This window comes from Ranitomeya imitator, chromosome 3 (assembly GCF_032444005.1).
Source record: "Ranitomeya imitator isolate aRanImi1 chromosome 3, aRanImi1.pri, whole genome shotgun sequence".
Lineage (NCBI taxonomy): Eukaryota > Metazoa > Chordata > Amphibia > Anura > Dendrobatidae > Ranitomeya > Ranitomeya imitator.
Genome location: NC_091284.1, coordinates 764,867,166 through 764,891,030, shown reverse-complemented (window position 1 = coordinate 764,891,030; position 23,865 = coordinate 764,867,166). Strand labels below are relative to the sequence as shown.

The 23,865-nt window shown below is 45.4% G+C and overlaps 1 protein-coding gene across 1 annotated transcript in view; it reads right to left on the bottom strand.

Moving 5' to 3' along the window:
* FLT1 (fms related receptor tyrosine kinase 1) overlaps positions 1 to 6,869 on the bottom strand; it is an 81,397-nt gene extending 74,528 nt beyond the window's left edge. Inside the window, exon 1 of the mRNA XM_069759031.1 lies at positions 6,552 to 6,869. Within this exon, the coding sequence (XP_069615132.1) occupies positions 6,552 to 6,612 (61 nt within the window). The 5' untranslated portion in view covers positions 6,613 to 6,869. The remainder of the gene's footprint in view (positions 1 to 6,551) is intronic.
* Between the last annotated feature and the right edge of the window lie 16,996 nt (positions 6,870 to 23,865).

Below are 23,865 nucleotides of genomic sequence, written 5' to 3'. Positions count from 1 at the left end.
ATTATACTGCCTCTGTACAAATCCCTAGTTAGACCGCACATGGAGTACTGTGTCCAGTTTTGGGCACCGGTGCTCAGGAAGGATATAATGGAACTAGAGAGAGTACAAAGGAGGGCAACAAAATTAATAAAGGGGATGGGAGAACTACAATACCCAGATAGATTAGCGAAATTAGGATTATTTAGTCTAGAAAAAAGACGACTGAGGGGCGATCTAATAACCATGTATAAGTATATAAGGGGACAATACAAATATCTCGCTGAGGATCTGTTTATACCAAGGAAGGTGACGGGCACAAGGGGGCATTCTTTGCGTCTGGAGGAGAGAAGGTTTTTCCACCAACATAGAAGAGGATTCTTTACTGTTAGGGCAGTGAGAATCTGGAATTGCTTGCCTGAGGAGGTGGTGATGGCGAACTCAGTCGAGGGGTTCAAGAGAGGCCTGGATGTCTTCCTGGAGCAGAACAATATTGTATCATACAATTATTAGGTTCTGTAGAAGGACGTAGATCTGGGTATTTATTATGATGGAATATAGGCTGAACTGGATGGACAAATGTCTTTTTTTCGGCCTTACTAACTATGTTACTATGTTACTATGTTACAAGTGTGCAGCCAGGTAGAGTAACTTGTAGACCTGAACCTCAAGCTTGGACAACCCCTTGCAAGAAAGTGATGAGCGTTACACGTCACGTCATGTTCTGCATTAAGAGGGTATTTCCATTAGAGGCATTCTCCTTTGAGGTGAGGTTGCCACATAGATTTTTTGCTTACATGGATCGAACCCTAAGCAAATTTGTCTATTTGGTCAACTGAATTCCAGGACCTATAGAACTTCTCAAGAAGTTGTGTTGACCCATCGACAAGTCTTTTACTTGGATCGAAGAACATGAAACTAGTGAAACGTTCAACACAAATAACAGACAGGAAAGTTCTGAAATGGAGTTTCCACAAAGCGATAAGAGTAAAGTAGGTGGGAAGTCTGAGTTCCTGCTTCTTCTTTACCGTGGAAGGTGAGTTCCCGATATTACGTAAAAGTATCATGGAGTGCTAGAGGAAACCAAAGGGGAAACACACAGGGGACAAAGAGCACTGCACTCAGGTAAGAGGAAGGAGATGGACTATTTATAGGTAGGGGACTGGGAAGAACACAGCTAAGGATATGGGAAAGTCATTTCCTTTCGATATCAGGAAAAAGCCTATTTAAGGTAATTAGGACAAATAGGGATGTCCACTTACGTAGGAGAGACAGGAACAGAGGAGAAGTCGGGACAGACTGTGACAAGAGAGAGCTGGGGTATAATGACAGGAATCAGAGGTGCGGCTGGATGAAGAGACTTTCCGTGACTCACCGGTGGAAACCTAAGCAAAAAGTAGTCAATGGCAAAAATATGAGGTTATGTTGTGGCTTTATCATGTCTGTTTTGTCTGGTAGACATACTCTCTAGAAGACTGGATCGTGGGCTACCAGCATTGTATTTTTCTACTTTTTAGATACAAACGTTTCACATAAATCAATAAAAAATTTAAAAAATAAAGGGACCTCATGTAAAGGACTGGAGCGGGTGTGCTAGGTGCTAGGAGGGTGCAAATAAGTATCTCTGCCTTGTTCATGTCTTTTTACACAAGTCTATAGCAATAAACTGAAAAGCAAGAAAATGAATAACTGTAAAGATATAAAAAATATATATAAAAAAACAAATAATCATAAATAATGCAACCCATAGGGCCCCTGCACACAGCTCTGATACAGATCTGTTGTATACAACCTTGTCTTTTATGGATGGCTAGGATATAATGAAGCCTCCTATGATAGCGTATGGGTGTCTATGGGTCCATGCTAGCTACTTGTCCATGTGCAAGGACCAAAAAGGATATATGATATTTGCTTACAGCTTTTCCTCCAATCTAAATCTAAAAATTCAACTCTAAATCCAAATCGATCCAAAATGTTAAGACTTATAGAAGTCCAAGACGTGAGATATGAGACCCTTTATTTTCTTCTGTCTTCAGTTCTTCATACCCACTGATCTATATATGTATGGCTTGCGATAAAAACTGTTGAGGAAAAAAGCACGCAAAATAGGGTGACCCTATTATACGAGGATAAAAATTAGATAGAATTAGTAGTGTTGCTCATCTAGAGGGTTTGAGTGGTAAACACTTGTTAAAATATATCAGAATTATGGGCTGTAGACATGTGTCACTTATAAGTATAATGATTTATTATGGTTTCCTAATGTGTCTGTAAAAAATATTGTCTGTGAGTGATTTTTTGATGAGCTGTCCAGAAAAAATGAGAAGTCAAGTTGGCAACACTGAAGAAATGCGTTGGGCATTCTCCCAACTTCTAAGTATGATGGGAGGCTCAGACGTGATGTGAACAGAGCCTTAGATCAGTGGTGTCTGACCTGTGGTCTTCAGCTCTTTCCATGACAGCATGTTGGGGATGTTTTTTGGAAACTACTGGAAAGGTGACTATCAGACGTGATGTGAACATAGATTAGATCAGCGGTGTCTGACCGGTGGTCTCCAGCTCTTTCCTCTACCTGTCAGAGCATGTTGCGAGATGTTTTTTGGAAACTACTGGAAAGGTGTCTATCAGATGTGATGTGAACAGAGCCTTAGATCAGTGGTGTCTGACCGGTGGTCTCCAGCTCTTTCTACCAGCTGTCAGAGCACGTTGGGAGATGTTTTTTGGAAACTACTGGAAAGGTGTCTATCAGATGTGATGTGAACAGAGCCTTAGATCAGCAGTGTCTGACCGGTGGTCTCCAGCTCTTTCCTCTACCTGTCAGAGCATGTTGCGAGATGTTTTTTGGAAACTACTGGAAAGGTGTCTATCAGATGTGATGTGAACAGAGCCTTAGATCAGTGGTGTCTGACCGGTGGTCTCCAGCTCTTTCCACCAGCTGTCAGGGCATGTTGGGAGATGTTTTTTGGAAACTACTGTAAAAGTGTCTATCAGAGACCACTCCTTTGGAAAGCATAATTCACGGTCTGTAGGCAACTGACTTTAGTTTTTGTTACATTCCTTTTAAGAAAACTTAATAGTCAGAAAGTAAATATTTGTCTGTATTTACTTGGCACCTGTAGCAAATAACCTACCACAGGGAGATGATCTAATGGACCAGGCAAAAAAGTACCTTACAGCTCACTGAACTCCATGAACTAATGCCATGGAATGAACCACAATGTTCCCTTTGAGCGAACTGTAACGCATCCAAAGCCCGGAGACTCCAGCTAGATAGAAAGCATGGTCTGTGAGCTGTATGGAGCCAGGAAAAGAGTTTTCTCATGGTTACAAAATAAGAACATAGGTTACGATGAACCAAAAGCAGAAACGGGGCTGTTAGGAAGATTGGCTTGTGATTGAGTCATAACTGGAAACATCTCCTCGGCTTTGTGTCTGGCATTGTGCTGTGTGTGCACGGACGCCGGTTGGGTAATTGTAGCACATGCTTCGGAATAAACACATCCAGAGTTGGGCTTTTCCAGGGCTCATAAAGATTTGCATTTTGATAGCTCCAACACTTTGGGTACATTGTTTCTATCATATTCTGGCACAGTAAGCCAATGTCTTCAATGGAAATGTAAACAGACTAATCTATACCGATACACTCGGCTTCCTCTAAATCAAAGCTGCTTATCTGGTCAAGCAGACAGTAACTTTAAGATGGATGTAATAAGGAATTGTCTCCTCAGGCCACTGCATTGTTCAATTACAATATGCATTCCTGAAAAAAGGAGCCAGAGGATATTTCACCCTAAATTCAGTCCGCGGCCCTAGCCCTATAGTTAAATACCCTGGCCAAGGCAGAATCCCTGAATTATGCTGAACCTGGGGTCCATGTCACACTTGACCTCCTAAACCTAGAAACAGCCTAATATATAGTGATATGGGACCATTAATTCTAAAGCGTTTTGCAAACATCATCACTGTCCCCACTGGGGCTCACAATCTACATTCCCTATCAGTATGTCTTTGGAATGCGGGAGGAAACCGGAGAACCTGGAGGAAACTCACACAAATGGTGGGATTTCAACCCCACTGCTTCAAAGCAACAGTGCTAACTAATGAGCCACACAGTTGAAGAGCCACATGTTAAGGACAACTTATATAGTCGGCTTCCATTTTTTAGTTTTGGATTGCTTTGTGTTTGGTATCATTATGTTGCAATGTAATAGGACTTGTTTTTGGAGCTACATAGGGAACAGGACAAGGTATGCAGTAAGATTATCATCTGTATAAAACTTTGTGGGATAATGTGGCCATCAACAAGAATGATGATAATATTACACACAGTCGTCAACACAACCATCATCTTCATCACAACGTAAAACAGTTTAATAAGACAATCTACAATCTCAGGCTAATAACAAAATAAGCTGATATCAGAATTGGAATTAGAATCAACGCCTTCGAAATGTGGTGCTGGAGAAGGATGCTATCAATCCCATGTATGGCAAGAAGAACAAACAAATCAATCTTGGAACAAATGAAGCCAGACATGCTACTCGAAGCAAGGATTACCAAGCTACAACTTGCCTACTTTGGCCACATTATACAAAAAGAGGAATCACTGGAGAAGGACATCATGGTCGAAAGGGCAGAAGGAATAAGATGAAGAGGAAGACCAACAACCTGATAGCTTGATACTACCAAGATAATGGGGGAGAAGACCCTGGTGGACCTATCTGGATTTACACAAGATCGATCTTCCCACAGTTCATCAAACAAGGCGCCATGGCTTGAGATTGAGCTGAGGGCCGCTGTAAAAAAAAAATCAATATTGAGAACTAGAACTAGCAAAGAGCAGCACCGAAGTCTGAACAAGCGTGACAGATCAGGATCAACATCTGTGTCCCACAGAAATGTACTCAGAAGCTTCTCCAATATGTAACATATTACAACATGGACCTAAAATCAAGTCATCTCGTTCCTGAGTTTAGAGATGTTCTAGAAAACTTATCAGATTAGATGATTAAATCTGATCTGTCCCTTTCAAACTAAAGACTTGAATTTCTGCAATTTATGAAATAATGTATTAGAGAATTTAACAGCGTCTCCACCAATTTTAAGTAGATCTGACGCTTTTATTGCCTTGTATAAGGCTTTTTGTTTAAATAATTATTTCTGGTTCTCCTGTTTTCTTCAAAGCACTGTACAGTACGTTGATTTTGCCATTTGGTCCTAGGACCAGTTGTGGTCTTTTGTAGGATGCCTACTCCATGTTCTTCATGCCAGAAGCTCTGGGACTGACACTTTCCCAATACATCTTACTGTTGCTACTACTGTGAAAAATGCGTAATTTACCGAAGATTGTGGCTTTCTGGTAACCTAAAAGTACTTGATAGAACAATCTCTATAATGGTCAGGAATGATGAATTTGCCTGGAAGGCCAGTATGGCTTCATTATAGACAGCAGAATAATACATTTGGTAGAAAAGTTAATGTCAAGCATTTATTTTAGTTCATAGTGTTCCATTTGTAGATGAAATAAGCAAAATATTACGAATAAGTCAGATCCTTCCATAACTGTGATATATATGCTACTCAAAATGATTTTCTGTTCTTCTACGGGGATTACTCTGTTGTCCTACACTTTAAATATTAAAAATTTCTAACACAAAAAACATCAATCATTGGTGATAAACAGATCCATCCCGATCAATCACAGCAATTAATCATAATACATAAAATAAAAAGACAATTCCCAAGAGACTTATTCAGCCATGAAGTAAAATTGCTTAGAATGGACGTTGATCTTTAGACAGTTTATTCCAGATCCAGAAGCGACTCTCACAGTGCAGTGAAGTTATGCGGATCTTGGTACCTCATGAGTCACAAGTAAAAACTGCGACCAAGTTTAGGATGAGCGTAACTCATGACAGAAATATGCTGCATGCTACAAGTCATCATAGTCCTTACTATTCATAATACTATACTATTCATAATATGTCCTATATGACTCCCTGGAAGATATCCAGAATCATAGCATGTAATGTGGCCAGAATCAGATATACTATACTAGGTAATATATTCTGAATCCGTCTACCTAATATATCACTTATGACATCCTGTAATATATCAAGAATTACATCATGTATCCAGGACCATACAATGTCAGGTATCCGGAAACATACTATATATAACATTTCCATGTAAGTTATCCAGAATGATACAACGTAATCGCTCCAATATCTGACCAATGAATTATCCAAACTTTTTCAAACTACTGATCAATCCTCAATCCAAGTTTAGTTAACAAATGAACCACTTGATTGAACTGCAGTGCACAGATCACACCTTTGCTGAACTCTTATAGAAGGGCATGCTTTACACCTAGAAGTCCAGCATCTGGTAAAGGTTGTCCATAGCTAGTCCAAAAAAAAGTCATAAAATATAAGATAAAAAATAGCTGTATATAAGTGATAAATTGGGCTCAATGTCCTCCCCACCATGTCCTGAGGGATGTCCTCTTATACATAGGATTCATGAATGGAGCTGTCTGTCAGCATAATAGCCCAACTGTAGAGGAGTGCACCTACCTGTCAGCATCAGGCATCCAAACACCAAGCACAGCATTGCCACAGTAGCACAGCCTAACATCTCTGTCCTAGAGCCCACAATCTGCAGGGCTAAGGGTGAGCCTCCAGCAGAAGTGTCCTCCCTGGTCCCCACACTGGCAGTGCTGAAAGGTTATCCTGCAGCCCAGAGCTATCCAGCAAGTGTGAGAGCTCCTCTCTCCTCAGCAGCTTCCTGCAAAGTGACTTGTAAGAGCAGAGTGTCCTCAGCTGCAGAGTGGGAAGGAATATCCTGAAGGACAAAGTGCTGGAACCCCAGGGAGATATCCATTCATTATGTGCAGCCAAATTCTCACACCCCTGATATAACCTCCTCTAACTGATGGCATCTGCAACCACTCCCTGCCCATGACATCACTGAGCCCTGGTATAAAGGCAGCTGGCCCTACCACCTGCAGCCAGTGACTGGGCACAGCTGCAGGGGCCACAGATCCCAGTCACTTATGCATCCTACAGCCAGGGATTCCACAGTCTTGGATCCTACAGCCAGGGATCCCACAGTCATGGATCTTACAGCTAGGGATCCCACAGCCATGGATCCTACAGCCAGGCATCCCACAGCTATTGATCCTGCAGCCATGGATCCTGCAGTCATGGATTCCACAGCCATGGATCCCACAACCATGGATCCCACAGCCATGGGATCCCGTAGCCATGGATCCCACATCTATGGATCCCACAACCATGGATCCCTCAATGATGGATCCCACAGCCACAGATCCCACAGCTATGAATCCCACAACCATGGATCCCGCAATCATGTATCCAACAACCATGGATCCCACAGCCATGGATCCCACAGCCATGGATCCCACAGCCATGGTTCAGCCGGAGCAGCATTGTTTCATTTACAGTTGATTAGGGTCATAGGCACAAAGCAGACTCTACGCAAGAAGTTTGCAGTCCCCTGCAGGCACTGAGCGCTTACACAATGCCCCCTACCCCATAGCCTGCTGATAGTATAGGATCCGCTCACTACACATTATTTATTTTCTTATAGTTATTTGTTTATCTAAACTACAATGTTTCTATAGTGGACAATACAATAAACCACATGTTATGTTTCTATAGATCAGTGTATATTATATAGATGTGTATAAAAAAAACAGCTGTGCAGGTAGGAAGGGAAGAAAAAGATACTATAAAAGGATTAAATAAATAGAGCATTATAGATAATAGATAGATAGATAGATATGGGATAGATAGATAGATAGATAGATAGATAGATAGATAGATAGATAGATAGATAGATAGATAAGAATCCAAAAACAGGAGCAGCACACCGTAATTTGTGAAAAAGAGCTATTTTATTTAGCTCATGATGGCGCCATCATGGGCTAAATAAAATAGCTATTTTTTCATAAATAACGGTGTGCTGCTCCTGTTTTTTGGATTCCTACATTTGAGGTTTGGTATTCGCCTGTGGGTGCTTTTGCACCCGGACTCTTTATTTGCTTGTTGTGCTTGCTCTAATTTACCTTTTTGTAGATAGATAGATAGATAGATAGATAGATAGATAGATAATGGATAGATAGATGGATAGATAGATAGAAGATAGATAGATAGATAGATAGATAGATAGATAGATAGAAGATAGATAGATAGATAGAAGATAGATAGATAGAAGATAGATAGATAGATAGATAGATAGATAGATAGATAGATAATAGATAGATAATGGATAGATAAATGATAGATAGATAGATATATACATAATGTATAGATAAATGATAGATAGATAATGGATGGATAGATAGATGATAGATAGATAGATAATGGATAGATAGATAGATAGATAGATAGATAGATAGATAGATAGATGATAGATAGTTGATAGATAGATAGATACAGAGGTATATCTAGGGTTTCTGACACCCGGGGCAAGAGTGCCCCCCCCCCCCCCCGCAAGGACATATGCGATTTGCATACTCAGTCATGTACCCACGAGCCACTCTCCCTAATGATCTCAATGTTCAGTGAAAAACAGAGAAGCAGAAGAGAAGCTCGTTGTCACAGGACCATAAGTATGAAAATCGCATGTGAGTGAAGTGTCCATGTGAGGACTACTGGAACCTGCAGAGCTGAATCCTGGCATTGCAGCTTCTGAATTCTCACAACTAATGCACTGCACTCTTTTAGGATTCTTCCTTGCTTGTGGACAGTCATGTCAGCACAAGCATGTGATTTGGATACTTCTGGCCACATTCCGACTAGACGTGCCCGACCTCGCTCAGTTTATTTTCATTGAGTGACGCCACACATGTCTAGTCAGCACGTGACCGTATGTATGTAAATCACCAGCACGAGAGAATCCTGACAGCGTGCAGTGTGCACTGTGAGAACTGAGAAGTCTGCAGTCACGAAGAATGACTGTAGACTCACCACAAACCTGGACATTCCCTTTAATGCTCCTAACATAAATAAAAACATGAGAATTAGTTAGTATCACAAATAACATTTACATCCAGGCACCTTATAGATGACGTCGTCTCTGAAGTCGTTCTCCCCATGATGAGTTTTCTCATCCACAGGTCATCTCTGCAGACTTCCATCTTCTCCACTCTTTTGCAGAAAATCTCCACATGATGCCCTTAAAGATAGAAGTGTCATTATAATGCTCCAAAATAAAAAAAATTGCCCCTCACTATTATTGTCTGCACAAAATATGACCCACACACTGTCCCTCTTATGGTACATGCTCTTCACACTGACCTGTCCTTTCCATACCGGCCCCTTCTTCACACTGTCCTCTCACAATGTGTCCCCCCATAGGGCCCAGTATTTATACTGTACTCTCTCATCACACTCCCCCTTCCTGGTATACTGTCCCCTCCTGGCTGTGCCCTTACACTGTCCCTCCATGCTACGCCCCCACTACTCAGTTTCTATTCTGTTCCCACTCACTTTTCTCCCCCATACTGTCTCCTCACACTATTCCCCTCCCTCCTTATAATGTCTCCTCTCACATCCCTCCTGTTCACCATACAGTCTCCTCATATATTTACCCCCTCACTTTCTATACTGCCTGCTCACCTGACTCCCCATACTGTGTCTGCACACATCCCATCACCCTCATACATGTTTCCTCATACATGCCAACCCATTCCCCTGTATTGTTTCCTCATATATGCCCCATCTCCCCCTTTGCTCTTCATTTTGTGTTCTCAATTCTCCCCACACAATAAATCCCCCCATTCCCCACACAGCTACTCATCATCCCTCTATCCCCCACACAGCGTCTCATCATCCCACCATTCCCCACACAGCGTCTCATCATACCCCATTCCCCACACAACATCTCATCATCCCCCCATTCCCCACACAGCATCTCATCATCCCTCTATTCCCCACACCACAGCGTCTCATCATTCCCCCATTTCCCACACAGCGTCTCATCATCCCTATTCCCCACACAGTATCTCATCATTCCCCCATCCCCACATAGCGTCTCATCATCCCCCCATTCCCCACACTGCATCTCATCATCCCCCATTCCCCACAGAGCATCTCATCATCCCCCAATTCCGCACACAGTGTGTCATCATCCCTCATTCCCCACACAGCTCATCATCCCCCTATTCCCCACACAGTTCCTCATCATCCCCCCATTCCCCTCACAGCGTCTCATCATCCCCCTATTCCCCACACAGCGTCTCATCATTACCCCATTCCCCACACAGCATCTCATCATCCCCCTATTCCCCACACAGCGTCTCATCATCCCCCCATTCCCCACACAGCATCTCATCATTCCCCACACAGCGTCTCATCATCCCCCATTCCCCACACAGCGTCTCATCATTCCCCCCATTCCCCACACAGCGTCTCTCATCTCCCCATTCCACACACAGCGTCTCATCATCCCCCTATTCCCCACACAGCTCCTCATCATCCCCCTATTCCCCACACAGCTCCTCATCATCCCCCTATTCCCCACACAGCATCTCATCATCCCCCCATTCCCCACACAGCTCCTCATCATCCCCCTATCCCCCACACAGCTCCTCATCATCCCCCATTCCCCACACAGTGTCTCATCATCCCCCCATTCCCCACACAGCATCTCATCATCCCCCTATTCCCAACACAGCTCATCATCATCCCCTATTCCCCACACAGCTCCTCATCATCCCACCATTCCCCACACAGTGTCTCATCATCCCCCCATTCCCCACACAGCATCTCATCATTCCCCCATTCCCCATACAGCGTCTCATCATCCCCCATTCCCCACAAAGTGTCTCATCATTCCCTCCATTCCCCACACAGTGTCACATCATTCCCCCCATTCCCCACACAACTGTTTTGAATTCTGCTCTTGGGTTCCCTCCAGTGGTGGTAAGTGGGAATGCAGTTGTCTCTGAGTCACAGTCCTGGCCAGGTGTATCTGCTAATTGCTGTTCTGACTGGATTATTTAAGTGTGCAGGATTCATTAGCCCTTGCCAGTAGTCAATGTTTCTTTGGAAGTATTGGATCTCAGCCTGGCCTCACCTGCTTAGCTGCCAATTTCAGCAAAGATAAGTGTTTTTGTTTTTGTATCTGTGGCACACTGTTGTGTGCTTGTTTCAGTTTATTCCTGCTCTATTTGTAGGATTCACTGGAGTTGCAGATATACGCTCCTACATCTTTAGTTGGATGTGGGAAGTATTTTGTATATTCTGCAGTGGATTTTTGAAGGGTTTTAATACTGACCGCACAGAACTCTGTCCTATCCTGTCCTATCTAGCTAGAGTGGCCTCCTGTGCTAAATCCTGTTTTTTCTGCCTGTGTATGTTTTTTCCTCTCCGACTCACCGCCAATATTTGTGGGGGGCTGTCTATCCTTTGGGGATTTTCTCTGAGGCAAGATAGTATTCCGATTTCCATCTTTAGGGGAAATTAGTCCTTCGGCTGTGACGAGGTGTCTAGGTGTGTTAGGTACACTCCACGGCTACTTCTAGTTGCGGTCTTAAGTTCAGGTTTGCGATCAGTATAGTGGCCACTTTCTCCAGTGAAAGTTCTCATGCAGCTCCAAGGTCACCGGATCATAACAGTACTACTGGCCAACAAGGAGTTAATTGCATCTCAGAAGAAGGGAGGAAAGGTCTTGAGCCATTTTTTTTTCTTCAGTCTGTTTTGTCTTTTCCTCCCTCTTAATCTCTGGGTGGCTGAAGAGCCTTGTGCTAGCATGAATGTTCAGGAATTAGCTTCTCGTATAGACCAGCTTGCTGCTAGGGTACAGGGTATTTCTGATTACATTGTTCAGACTCCTGCTTTAGAACCGAAGATACCTACTCCTGATTTGTTTTTTGGTGACAGGTCCAAATTTTTGAGTTTTAAAAACAACTGTAAACTGTTTTTTGCATTGAAACCTCGATCCTCCGGTGATTCCATTCAACAAGTTAAAATCATCATTTCCCTGCTGCGTGGTGATCCACAGGATTGGGCATTTTCCCTGGAATCTGGGGATCCTGCTTTGCTTAATGTAGACTCCTTCTTTCAGGCATTAGGATTACTGTATGATGAACCTAATTTGGTGGATCAAGCTGAGAAGACCTTGTTGGCCCTATCTCAGGGTCAAGAGGCAGCAGAATTGTATTGTCAGAAATTCAGAAAATGGTCTGTATTGACTAAATGGAATAATGATGCTTTGGCGGCAATTTTCAGAAGGGGTCTTTCTGAATCCGTTAAAGATGTTATGGGGGGTTTCCCACGCCTTCCGGTCTGAGTGATTCTATGTCTCTTGCCATTCAGATTGACCGACGCCTGCGGGAGCGCAGAACTGTGCACGCTGTGGCGTTATCCTCAGAGCAAATTTCTGAGCCTATGCAATGTGATAGAATTCTGTCTAGAACGGAACAACAAGGATTCAGACGTCTCAATAGGTTGTGTGATTATTGTGGCGACGCTTTCCATGTCATTTCTGTCTGCCCTAAGCGGACAAAGAGGATCGCCAGTTCATTTACCATCAGTACTGTACAACCTAAATTTCTGTTATCTGTGTCCTTGATCTGTTCATTGTCATCATTTTCTGTCATGGCGTTTGTGGATTCAGGCGCTGCCTTGAACTTAATGGACTTTGACTTTGCTAGGCGTTGTGGTTTTCCCTTGCAGCCTTTGCAGAACCCTATTCCTTTAAGGGGCATTGATGCTACACCCTTGGCTAAAAACAAGCCCCAGTTTTGGACACAGGTGACCATGCGCATGGCGCCAGCCCATCAGGAAGATTGTCGATTTCTGGTGTTGCATAATTTGCATGATGCTATCGTGCTGGGCTTTCCCTGGTTACAGGTACATAATCCTGTTTTGGATTGGAAGTCCATGTCTGTGACTAGTTGGGGTTGTCAGGGGGTTCATAATGATGTTCCTCTGATGTCTATCGCCCCTTCTTCCTCTTCTGAAATTCCGGAGTTTTTGTCTGATTTTCAGGATGTATTCGATGAGCCCAAGTCCAGTTCCCTTCCACCGCACAGGGACTGCGATTGTGTTATTGACTTGATTCCAGGCTGTAAGTTTCCTAAAGGCTGACTTTTCAACCTGTCTGTACCTGAACATGACGCCATGCGGAGCTATATTAAGGAGTCTTTGGAGAAAGGGCATATTCGGCCATCTTCTTCACCGTTGGGTGCGGGGTTCTTTTTTGTTGCTAAAAAAGATGGTTATTTAAGACCCTGTATTGATTATCGCCTCTTGAATAAGATCATGGTCAAGTTTCAATATCCTTTACCTTTGCTTTCTGATTTGTTTGCTAGGATTAAAGGAGCTAGTTGGTTTACTAAGATTGACCTTCAGGGGGCTTATAATCTTGTTCGTATTGAACAGGGTGATGAATGGAAAACTGCGTTTAATACGCCCGAGGGCCATTTTGAATACCTTGTGATGCCATTCGGACTCTCTAATGCTCCATCTGTTTTTCAGTCCTTCATGCATGATATCTTCCGGGATTATCTTGATAAATTCTTGATTGTATATTTGGACGATATTTTGATTTTTTTCCGATGATTGGGAGTCTCATGTGCAGCAGGTCAGGATGGTATTTCAGATCCTTCGTGACAATGCCTTGTTTGTGAAAGGGTCTAAGTGTCCTTTTGGGGTGCAGAAGGTTTCCTTTTTGGGCTTTATTTTTTCTCCCTCGTCTATAGAGATGGATCCGGTTAAGGTTCAGGCCATTCATGATTGGATTCAGCCCACATCCGTGAAGAGCCTTCAGAAATTTTTGGGTTTTGCTCATTTTTATCGCCGTTTCATTGCTAATTTTTCCAGTGTGGTTAAACCCTTGACCGATTTGACTAAGAAAGGCACTGATGTGGCGAATTGGTCCCCTGCAGCTGTCTCTGCCTTTCAGGAACTTAAACGTCGTTTTACTTCTGCTCCAGTGTTGCGTCAACCGGATGTTTCTCTTCCGTTTCAGGTTGAGGTTGACGCTTCTGAGATTGGGGCAGGGGCTGTTTTGTCTCAGAAGGATCCTGTTGGTTCCTTAATGAAACCGTGTGCCTTCTTTTCCCGTAAGTTTTCGCCTGCTGAACGCAATTATGATGTCGGCAATCGGGAGTTGTTGGCTATGAAGTGGGCGAGGGAGGAGTGGCGACATTGGCTTGAGGGAGCTAAGCACCGTATTGTGGTCTTGACCAATCATAAGAATCTGATTTACCTCGAGTCTGCCAAATGGTTGAATCCTAGACAGGCTCGATGGTCCTTGTTTTTTTCTCGTTTTGATTTCATGGTCTCGTACCTTCCGGGTTCTAAGAATATTAAGGCTGATGCCCTCTCTAGGAGTTTTTTGCCTGATTCTCCTGAGGTCTTAGAGCCGGTCGGTATTCTGAAAGAGGGGGTGGTACTTTCTGCCATTTCCCCTGATTTACGACGGGTTCTTCAGGAATTTCAGGCTGACAAACCTGACCGCTGTCCTGTGGGGAGACTGTTTGTTCCTGACAGATGGACTAGTAGAGTGATTTCTGAGGTTCACTGTTCCATGTTGGCTGGTCATCCTGGCATTTTTGGTACCAGAGATTTGGTTGGTAGGTCCTTTTGGTGGCCTTCATTGTCGCGTGATATGCGTTCTTTTGTGCAGTCCTGTGGGACATGTGCGCGGGCCAAGCCTTGTTGCTCCCATGCTAGTGGGTTGCTTTTGCCATTGCCTGTCCCTGAGAGGCCCTGGACGCATATTTCTATGGATTTTATTTCCGATCTTCCGGTTTACCAGAGGATGTCGGTTATCTGGGTTGTTTGTGACCGATTCTCTAAGATGGTTCATTTGGTGCCTTTGCCTAAATTGCCTTCTTCTTCTGATTTGGTTCCATTGTTTTTTCAGCATGTGGTCCGTTTGCATGGTATTCCGGAGAATATTGTGTCCGACAGAGGTTCCCAGTTTGTTTCTAGGTTTTGGCGGGCCTTTTGTGCCAAGCTGGGCATTGATTTGTCTTTTTCTTCTGCATTTCATCCTCAGACAAACGGCCAGACCGAGCGAACTAATCAGACTTTGGAGACTTATTTGAGATGCTTTGTGTCTGCTGATCAGGATGATTGGGTGGCTTTTTTGCCATTGGCCGAGATTGCCCTTAATAATCGGGCTAGTTCAGCTACTTTGGTTTCGCCTTTCTTTTGTAATTTTGGTTTTCATCCTCGTTTTTCTTCTGGGCAGGTTGAGCCTTCTGACTGTCCTGGTGTGGATTCAGTGGTTGACAGGTTGCAGCAGATTTGGGCTCATGTGGTGGACAATTTGGTGTTGTCTCAGGAGGAGGCTCAGCGTTTTGTGTTGGTTCCCCGCTTCGGGTTGGGGATCTGGTGTGGTTGTCTTCCCGTCATGTTCCTATGAAGGTTTCTTCTCCTAAGTTTAAGCCTCGGTTTATTGGTCCTTATAGGATTTCTGAGATTATTAATCCGGTGTCTTTTCGACTGGCGCTTCCGGCCTCTTTTGCTATCCATAATGTCTTCCATAGATCTTTGTTGCGGAAATATGTGGAGCCCGTTGTTCCCTCTGTTGATCCTCCGGCCCCTGTGTTGGTTGATGGGGGGTTGGAATATGTTGTTGAGAAGATTTTGGATTCCCGTTTTTCGAGGCAGAAGCTTCAGTACCTTGTCAAATGGAAGGGTTATGGCCAGGAGGATAATTCTTGGGTTTTTGCCTCTGATGTTCATGCTGCTGATTTTCTCCGTGCCTTTCATCTGGCTCCTCCTGATCGTCCTGGAGGTCCTGGTGAGGGTTCGGTGACCCCTCCTCAAGGGGGGGTACTGTTGTGAATTCTGCTCTGGGGTTCCCTCCAGTGGTGGTAAGTGGGAATGCAGTTGTCTCTGAGTCACAGTCCTGGCCAGGTGTATCTGCTAATTGCTGTTCTGACTGGGATATTTAAGTGTGCAGGATTCATTAGCCCTTGCCAGTAGTCAATGTTTCTTTGGAGGTATTGGATCTCAGCCTGGCCTCACCTGCTTAGCTGCCAATTTCAGCAAAAAAAAGTGTTTTTGTTTTTGTATCTGTGGCACACTGTTGTGTGCTTGTTTCAGTTTATTCCTGCTCTGTTTGTACGATTCACTGGAGTTGCAGATATACGCTCCTACATCTTTAGTTGGATGTGGGAAGTATTTTGTATATTCTGCAGTGGATTTTTGAAGGGTTTTAATACTGACCGCACAGAACTCTGTCCTATCCTGTCATATCTAGCTAGAGTGGCCTCCTGTGCTAAATCCTGTTTTTTCTGCCTGTGTATGTTTTTTCCTCTCCGACTCACCGCCAATATTTGTGGGGGGCGGTCTATCCTTTGGGGATTTTCTCTGAGGCAAGATAGTATTCCGATTTCCATCTTTAGGGGAAATTAGTCCTCCGGCTGTGACGAGGTGTCTAGGTGTGTTAGGTACACTCCACGGCTACTTCTAGTTTCGGTCTTAAGTTCAGGTTTGCGGTCAGTATAGTGGCCACTTTCTCCAGTGAAAGTTCTCATGCAGCTCCAAGGTCACCGGATCATAACACACAGCGTCTCATCATCCCCCATTCCCCACAAAGCGTCTCATCATTCCCCCCATTCCCCACACAGCGCCTCATCATCCCCCTATTCCACACACAGCTCCTCATCATCCCCCTATTCCCCACACAGCTCCTCATCATCCCCTATTCCCCACACATCATCTCATCATCCCCCCATTCCCCACACAGCTCCTCATCATCCCCCTATCCCCCACACAGCTCCTCATTATCCCCCATTCCCCACACAGCATCTCATCATCCCCCATTCCCCACATAGCATCTCATCATCCCCCTATTCCTCACACAGCTCATCATCATCCCCCTATTCCCCACACAGCTTCTCATCATCCCACCATTCCCCACACAGCGTCTCATCATCCCCCCATTCCCCACACAGTATCTCATCATCCCCCTATTCCCCACACAGCATCTCATCATCCCCCTATTCCCCACACAGCCCCTCATCATTCCCCATACAGCGTCTCATCATCCCCCATTCCCCACACAGCGTCTCATCATCCCCCCATTCCCCACATAGCGTCTCATCATCTCCCCATTGCCCACACAGTGTCTCATCATTCCCTGTTTCCCCACACAGCCCCTCATCATCCCCCATTCTCCACACAGTGTCTCATCATCCCCCTATTCCCGACACAGCTCGTCATCATCCCTCTTTCTCCACACAGCGTTTCCTCATCCCCTCATTCCCCACACAGCGTCTCATCATCCCCCATTCCCCACACAGCGTCTCATCATCTCCCCATTCCCCACACAGCGTCTCATCGTCCCCCTATTCCCCACACAGCATCTCATCATCCCCCTATTCCCCACACAGCCCCTCATCATCCCCCTAATCCCACACAGCTCCTCATCATCCCATCATTCCCCACACAGCGTCTCATCATCGCCCTATTCCCCACACAGCGTCTCATCATCCTCCCATTCCCCACACAGCATCTCATCATCTCCCCATTCCCCACACAGTGTCTCATCATCCCCCCATTCCCCACACAGACCCTCATCATCCCCTTTTTCCCCACACAGCTCCTCATCATCCCACCATTCCCCACACAGCGTCTCATCATCCCCCCATTCCCCACACAGCATCTCATCATCCCCCTATTCCCCACACAGCATCTCATCATCCCCCCATTCCCTACACAGCGTCTCATCATCCCCCATTCCCCACACAGCATCTCATCATACCCCATTTTCCCACACAGCCCCTCATCATCCCCCTATTCCCCACACATCTCCTCATCTCCCCCCTATTCCCCACACAGCATCTCATCATCCCCCTATTCCCCACACAGCGTCTCATCATCCCCCCATTCCCCACACAGCATCTCATCATCCCCCATTCCTCACACAGTGTCTCATCATCCCCTTATTCCCCACGTAGCCCCTCATCATCCCCTTATTCCCCACACAGCGTCTCATCATCCCTCCATTCCCCACACAGCGTCTCATCATACCCCTATTCCCCACACAGCCCCTCATCATCCCCCTATTCCCCACACAGCTCATCATCATTCCCCCATTCCCCACACAGCATCTCATCATCCCCCCATTCCTCACACAGTGTCTCATCATCCCCCTATTCCCCACATAGCCCCTCATCATCCCCTTATTCCCCACACAGCGTCTCATCATCCCTCCATTCCCCACACAGCGTCTCATCATATTCCTATTCCCCACACAGCCCCTCATCATCCCCCTATTCCCCACACAGCTCATCATCATCCCACCATTCCCCACACAGCGTCTCATCATCCCCTCCATTCCCCACACAGCATCTCATCATTCCCTATTCCCTTTGCAGCCCCACTCAAGTAACATCACCCCCTTTCCAAATTACATCCTGAGAGCCTCACACCGAGTCCTGCATTGTCATTCCCTTGCACAAGGGTCCATGGTGCAGCTCCTCCCCTCACACGGCTCCATGCTGCAGCTCCTCATTTCCCGCTTCTCTTCTCCACCAGCAGCTTCCTGCTATTGGCTCTCTCCATTGCCATGAAGGAGGCCCCGCCTCTTCCGGTGACATCTTGATTCCAAGGAATCACTCCTCCCCCTCAAGAAATCAACTCCAATCTACACACTACCCTGCAGTTAGATCTTCAATTGTACTCGTGTCTGTAAGATGCGAGTACAATTGAACACTGGGAGCCGGCATGCTGCAGCCTCTCTGTGCCGGCTGTCAGCTTGACAGTGGCACAGAGAACAGCTAACTCCCAGTCCGGGGGGCGGCAGAATGCAGCTGCCAGGGGAGACACTGTGGACCACCGCATTAGCCGGCCCGACTGCGCCCCCCCTGCCAGCTGAGCCAGTGGATAGATAGATAGATAGATAGATAGATAGATAGATAGATAGATAGATAGATAGATAGAGAATGGATAGATAGAATTACCCTTTTAGGTTTCTGGTTGAATAATGATATTCACTGTATTAGGTATTTCTTAAAATGCATTGAAAAATCGTAATAATAATATGGGTTTTCCCAAAATTGTATATTACACCCCTGAATGGAGCTCTCAGCTCCATTTATTATCAGTGGGACAGCCAGAAATATCCAAGTATTACATCTTATTCCTGCAGTCTTGTAGACATTACATGGAGCGGCGGTCAAGCATGCACACCGCCATTCCTTAAGATGATGCTCTCCCGGATGTTCTCCGGGTTGTGAGGCTCCATTCTCAGGATTGCTAGGTCTCTCCCCACCCTCTCCTTAATCTATTGTCCCCAACCTTTCTCACCTTGAGAGCCACATTCAGCTCTGAGAGGTCATAAGCCACATTACTGATATAATGCCAGACCATGTTAACCCATAGAAATCACACCAAGATCGTGTACCCCATCCCTTATACGCAGTATGCTTGCATACAGTCTGACTGGCAGTATCATCTTATCTCCAGCTTTCCATAATTATCTCCCTGCCAGAATATGCACATCCCGATCTGGACTCCTAGGTGAGGCTACTCACAAACATCACCATCTGGAGACCTTTTTTCATTGCTATTTGCTAGACCTGGTGCTAATGCACCAAGCTGGTAGGTAGCCATAAGTCACACATCACGGGTCTACAAGCATTATGTTGTTCCCAAGCCACAGATTGAGGATCCCTTTCCTAATAAATAATTCTGATTTTGGGAAACCTATGGTTTCCACTCTTCATTTGTGTTCATTTTGTATTTTGTTTTCTGGTCTTTCTTTTTCCGCTGGAGGATTTTGCATCAAGTTCATCACAATGAGTGTGGTAATGTTTGATATCAATTCAGCAATTTGTTTCTCTTTTGGCCCTTTTTTGAAGAATATGGCGCTCAGGCTTTTCAATAAGCTTTAAAATGGCACGTTAGTCTTCAACTGTGCCAAAAAATAGACAGTTTTGTTGCTTCACCAGGGCACTGGAGTACACTTTTCCCCAAATTTTGTGATATTTTGAAAACATTTGGATTATGAAAACAAACCAAAATAATCACAACAAAAGAAAAAATTATCATGAAAATTATGCAACAGCCATGAATTAATTTGGTACAAACATAAAAATGCCTAAAAGAACAAACTTTTGCTTAAAAATAAACAATACAGTCACAGTTAAAGCAGTTTGGCTCATTGGTAAGCACTGGTGCTTTTGAGCATTGGGGTCCTGGGTTCAAATGTTACCAAGGACAACATCTGCAAGGAATTTGCATGTTCTCCCCGTGTTTGCTGGGTTTCCTATAGGTTCGCTTGTTTCCTCCCACACTCTAAAGACATACTGAGAGGGAAATTAGTTTGTGAGCCCCATTTTAATTTGTGACAGTGACGTCTGTAAAGGGCTGCAGAATACAATGGCAATATATAAGTGAGTAAAATATAAAAATATTATATATATACTCTGCTCAAAAAAATAAAGGGAACACTATAATCCCACATCCTAGATATCACTGAATGAAATATTCCAGTTGTAAATCTTTATTCATTACATAGTGGAATGTGTTGAGAACAATAAAACCTAAAAATTATCAACGTAAATCACAACTAATATCCCACGGAGGTCTTGAGTTGGAATGATGCTCAAAATCAAAGTGGAAAATGAAGTTACAGGCTGATCCAAATTCAGTGGAAATGCCTCAAGACAAGGAAATTAAGCTCAGTAGTGTGAGTAGCCTCCACGTGCCTGTATGACCTCCCTACAATGCCTGGGCATGCTCCTGATGAGGTGACGGATGGTCTCCTGAGGGATCTCCTCCCAGACCTGGACTAAAGCATCCGTCAACTCCTGGACAGTCTGTGGTGCAATGTGTCGTTGGTGGATGGAGCGAGACATGATGTTCCAGATGTGTTCAATTGGATTCAGGTCTTGGGAATGGGCGGGCCAGTCCATAGCTTCAATGCCTTCATCTTGCAGGAACTGCTGACACACTCCAGCCACATGAGATCTGGCATTATCCTGCATTAGGATGAATCCAGGGTCAACCGCACCAGCATATGGTCTCACATGGGGTCTGAGGATCTCATCTCGGTACCTAATGGCAGTCAGGCTACCTCTAGCAAGCACATGGAGGGCTGTGCGGCCCTCCAAAGAAATGCCACCCCATTCCATTACTGACCCACTGCCAAACCGGTCATGCTGAAGGATGTTGCAGACAGCAGTTCGCTCTCCATGGCGTCTCCAGACTCTGTCACGTCTGTCACATGTGCTCAGTGTGAACCTGCTTTCATCTGTGAAGAGCACAGGGTGCCAGTGGCGAATTTTCCAATCCTGGTGTTCTGTGGCAAATGCCAAGCGTCCTGCACGATGTTGGGCTGTGAGCACAACCCCCATCTGTGGATGATGGGCACTCAGACCATCCTCATGGAGTCGGTTTCTAACCGTTTGTGCAGACACATGCACATTTATGGCCTGCTGGAGGTCATTTTGCAGGGCTCTGGCAGTGCTCCTCCTGTTCCTCCTTGCACAAAGGCGGAGGTAGCAGTCCTGCTGCTGGGTTGTTGCCCTCCTACAGCCCCCTCCATGTCTCCTGGTGCACTGGCCTGCTGTCTCCTGGTAGCGCCTCTAGCCTCTGGACACTACGCTGACAGACACAGCACACTTTGCCACAGCTTGCATTGATGTGCCATCCTGGATGAGCTGCACTACCTGAGCCACTTGTGTGGGTTGTAGAGTCCGTTTCATGCTACCATGAGTGTGAGCGCACAACCAACATTCAAAAGTGACCAAAACATCAGCCAGGAAGCATTGGTACTGAGATGTGGTCTGTGGTCCCCACCTGCAGAACCACTCCTTTATTGAGTGTGTCTTGATAATTGCCAATAATTTCCATCTGTTGTCTATTCCATTTGCACAACAGCATGTGAAATTTATTGTCAAACAGTGTTGCTTCCTAAGTGGACAGTTTGATTTCACAGAAGTTTGGTTTACTTGGAATTATATTCTGTTGTTTAAGGGTGCGTGTCCACGGTCCGGACTGTCGGCGCTTTGGACAGAGCGGAAAACCCGCTCCGCCCAATGAGCTGCCCCCTTCTGTATGCGCGGTGATTCCGGATGTGTTTATTGCACACATCCGGAATCGCCGCAGCCCTATACATAGGACCCTGCGTACAACCACAGCATTCAACCCGCAGCATCCAGATGTTACAGCATAGCGGAGGGGATTTTATGCAATCCCGTCTCCACTATGCGTGCGAACACGCATCCAGCAGCCCTGCGTTTACGGACATGCGGCACGTCTTTTTAGAACGCAGCATGTCTGTTTACCTTACGGCGCCGCTACGTCACGGCAAGATAAATAACAGGGTCCTATGTATAGGGTGCGGCGATTCCGGATGTGTGCAATGAACACATCCGGAATCACCGCGCGTACAGAAGGGGGCAGCGCGGGTTTTCCGCTCCGTCCAAAGCGCCGACAATCCAAACCATGGAAACACACCCTAAGCGTTCCCTTTATTTTTTTGAGCAGTGTATTATATATATATATATATATACTGTAAGCAAAGTACATACAAACTTTACAACCTAGCTGAGGATTTGCACTCTGACATCAAGCTGTATGCGCTATAGGGAGAAGCCAGGGAAATGGTGACGCGGTGTCCTGCTTCAACATGAAAAGCGCTAAAAGACATTGTGGCCATATTAGAGGAGGTTTACGGAGAGAGAGGCTCAGCCACTAGTTTTCGGACTGGCGTCTTTAACCCATGTCAGCAAGAAGAAGAAAGCATCTCCTAGTATATAAATGCTTTATAGAGAATGTTACAGACCTGACAAAAAAAATGCCAGGCTGGAGCCTCTATTTTCACCAATCTAAACCTCATTGTAAAAAAAACAGTTTGTTCAAGGGCTAATGGATTCATCGCTGACACGGACATTGTGGAGACAGTTACGGGTGAATGAGACACTTCAGTTTGCCGCAGACACTTTGGCCCTTCAAGGTGAGGATGATATGGGCTCCAGCATATGCACTATGCAGATGTATGGCCCCAGAGGAAAGGGAGTCCAGGCTGAAAATCATCCATCCGACTTCTTGGTTGAGATGAGGGCCGCAATCCAAGAACTGACCCGGCAAGTGGATCAGCTAAGATGGTGTCATGCCACAGTTGCCCCATCAAGTGGAGTGGGGGAATCGGGTCAATTCGAGGTATGACCCATCACCCCGACAGAAGGAGTGGAAAGAACTGAGACATACAACAAACATCCCTTCGTATAGGTCACCAGAGGAGACCAAGCACCGGACGACCCCAGCACAGCCTGATCCACTCACAAGGACAACCTCGTCCAAACCAGCACCAAACCCGAGAACACCTGAACACTCTCTACCCCAGGCCTCAATATGTTGGAGGTGCTGAGAGAGGGGGTATGTCTCCTGGAACTGCCCACAACTCAGACAAAGGAGGGTAGAGTGCAAGCCAGGACATTTAAACAAGGATCACCTCCAGTGGTAGGGCGCACTGGTGGAAATGCCCCATGTAGGCAAGGCCTGAAATGCCCTAAGAACTTGTTGTCCTGAAGTCCAGTGATGGATGTACTCGCAGCACCCCAGGGTCCTGGTCATTGCAGTAATATTGTTCTCTAGGGGGAGTGATGTTACGTTTGGAGGCAATGAAAGACAACTGAATCCAGGTATCACAAACATACAACACATTTCGCACTCCAGGCCACCAGGGGAGCTATGCTCCTATTTTTTAGGGCACTCCTCACACTTAGGTAAAACTGGTTGCCTGGGGAGGAAGTTAGTTAGTTGCTGGCTGAGCTTTGCTCGGGTAGTTGGTCCCTGACAGGGGTGGGATCCTGTCAGAGGCTGAGACAGAAGGACACGGACCTGCGCCTGCCCTGAGTGCGGCAGCTTCCAGAAAGAGACATTGAAA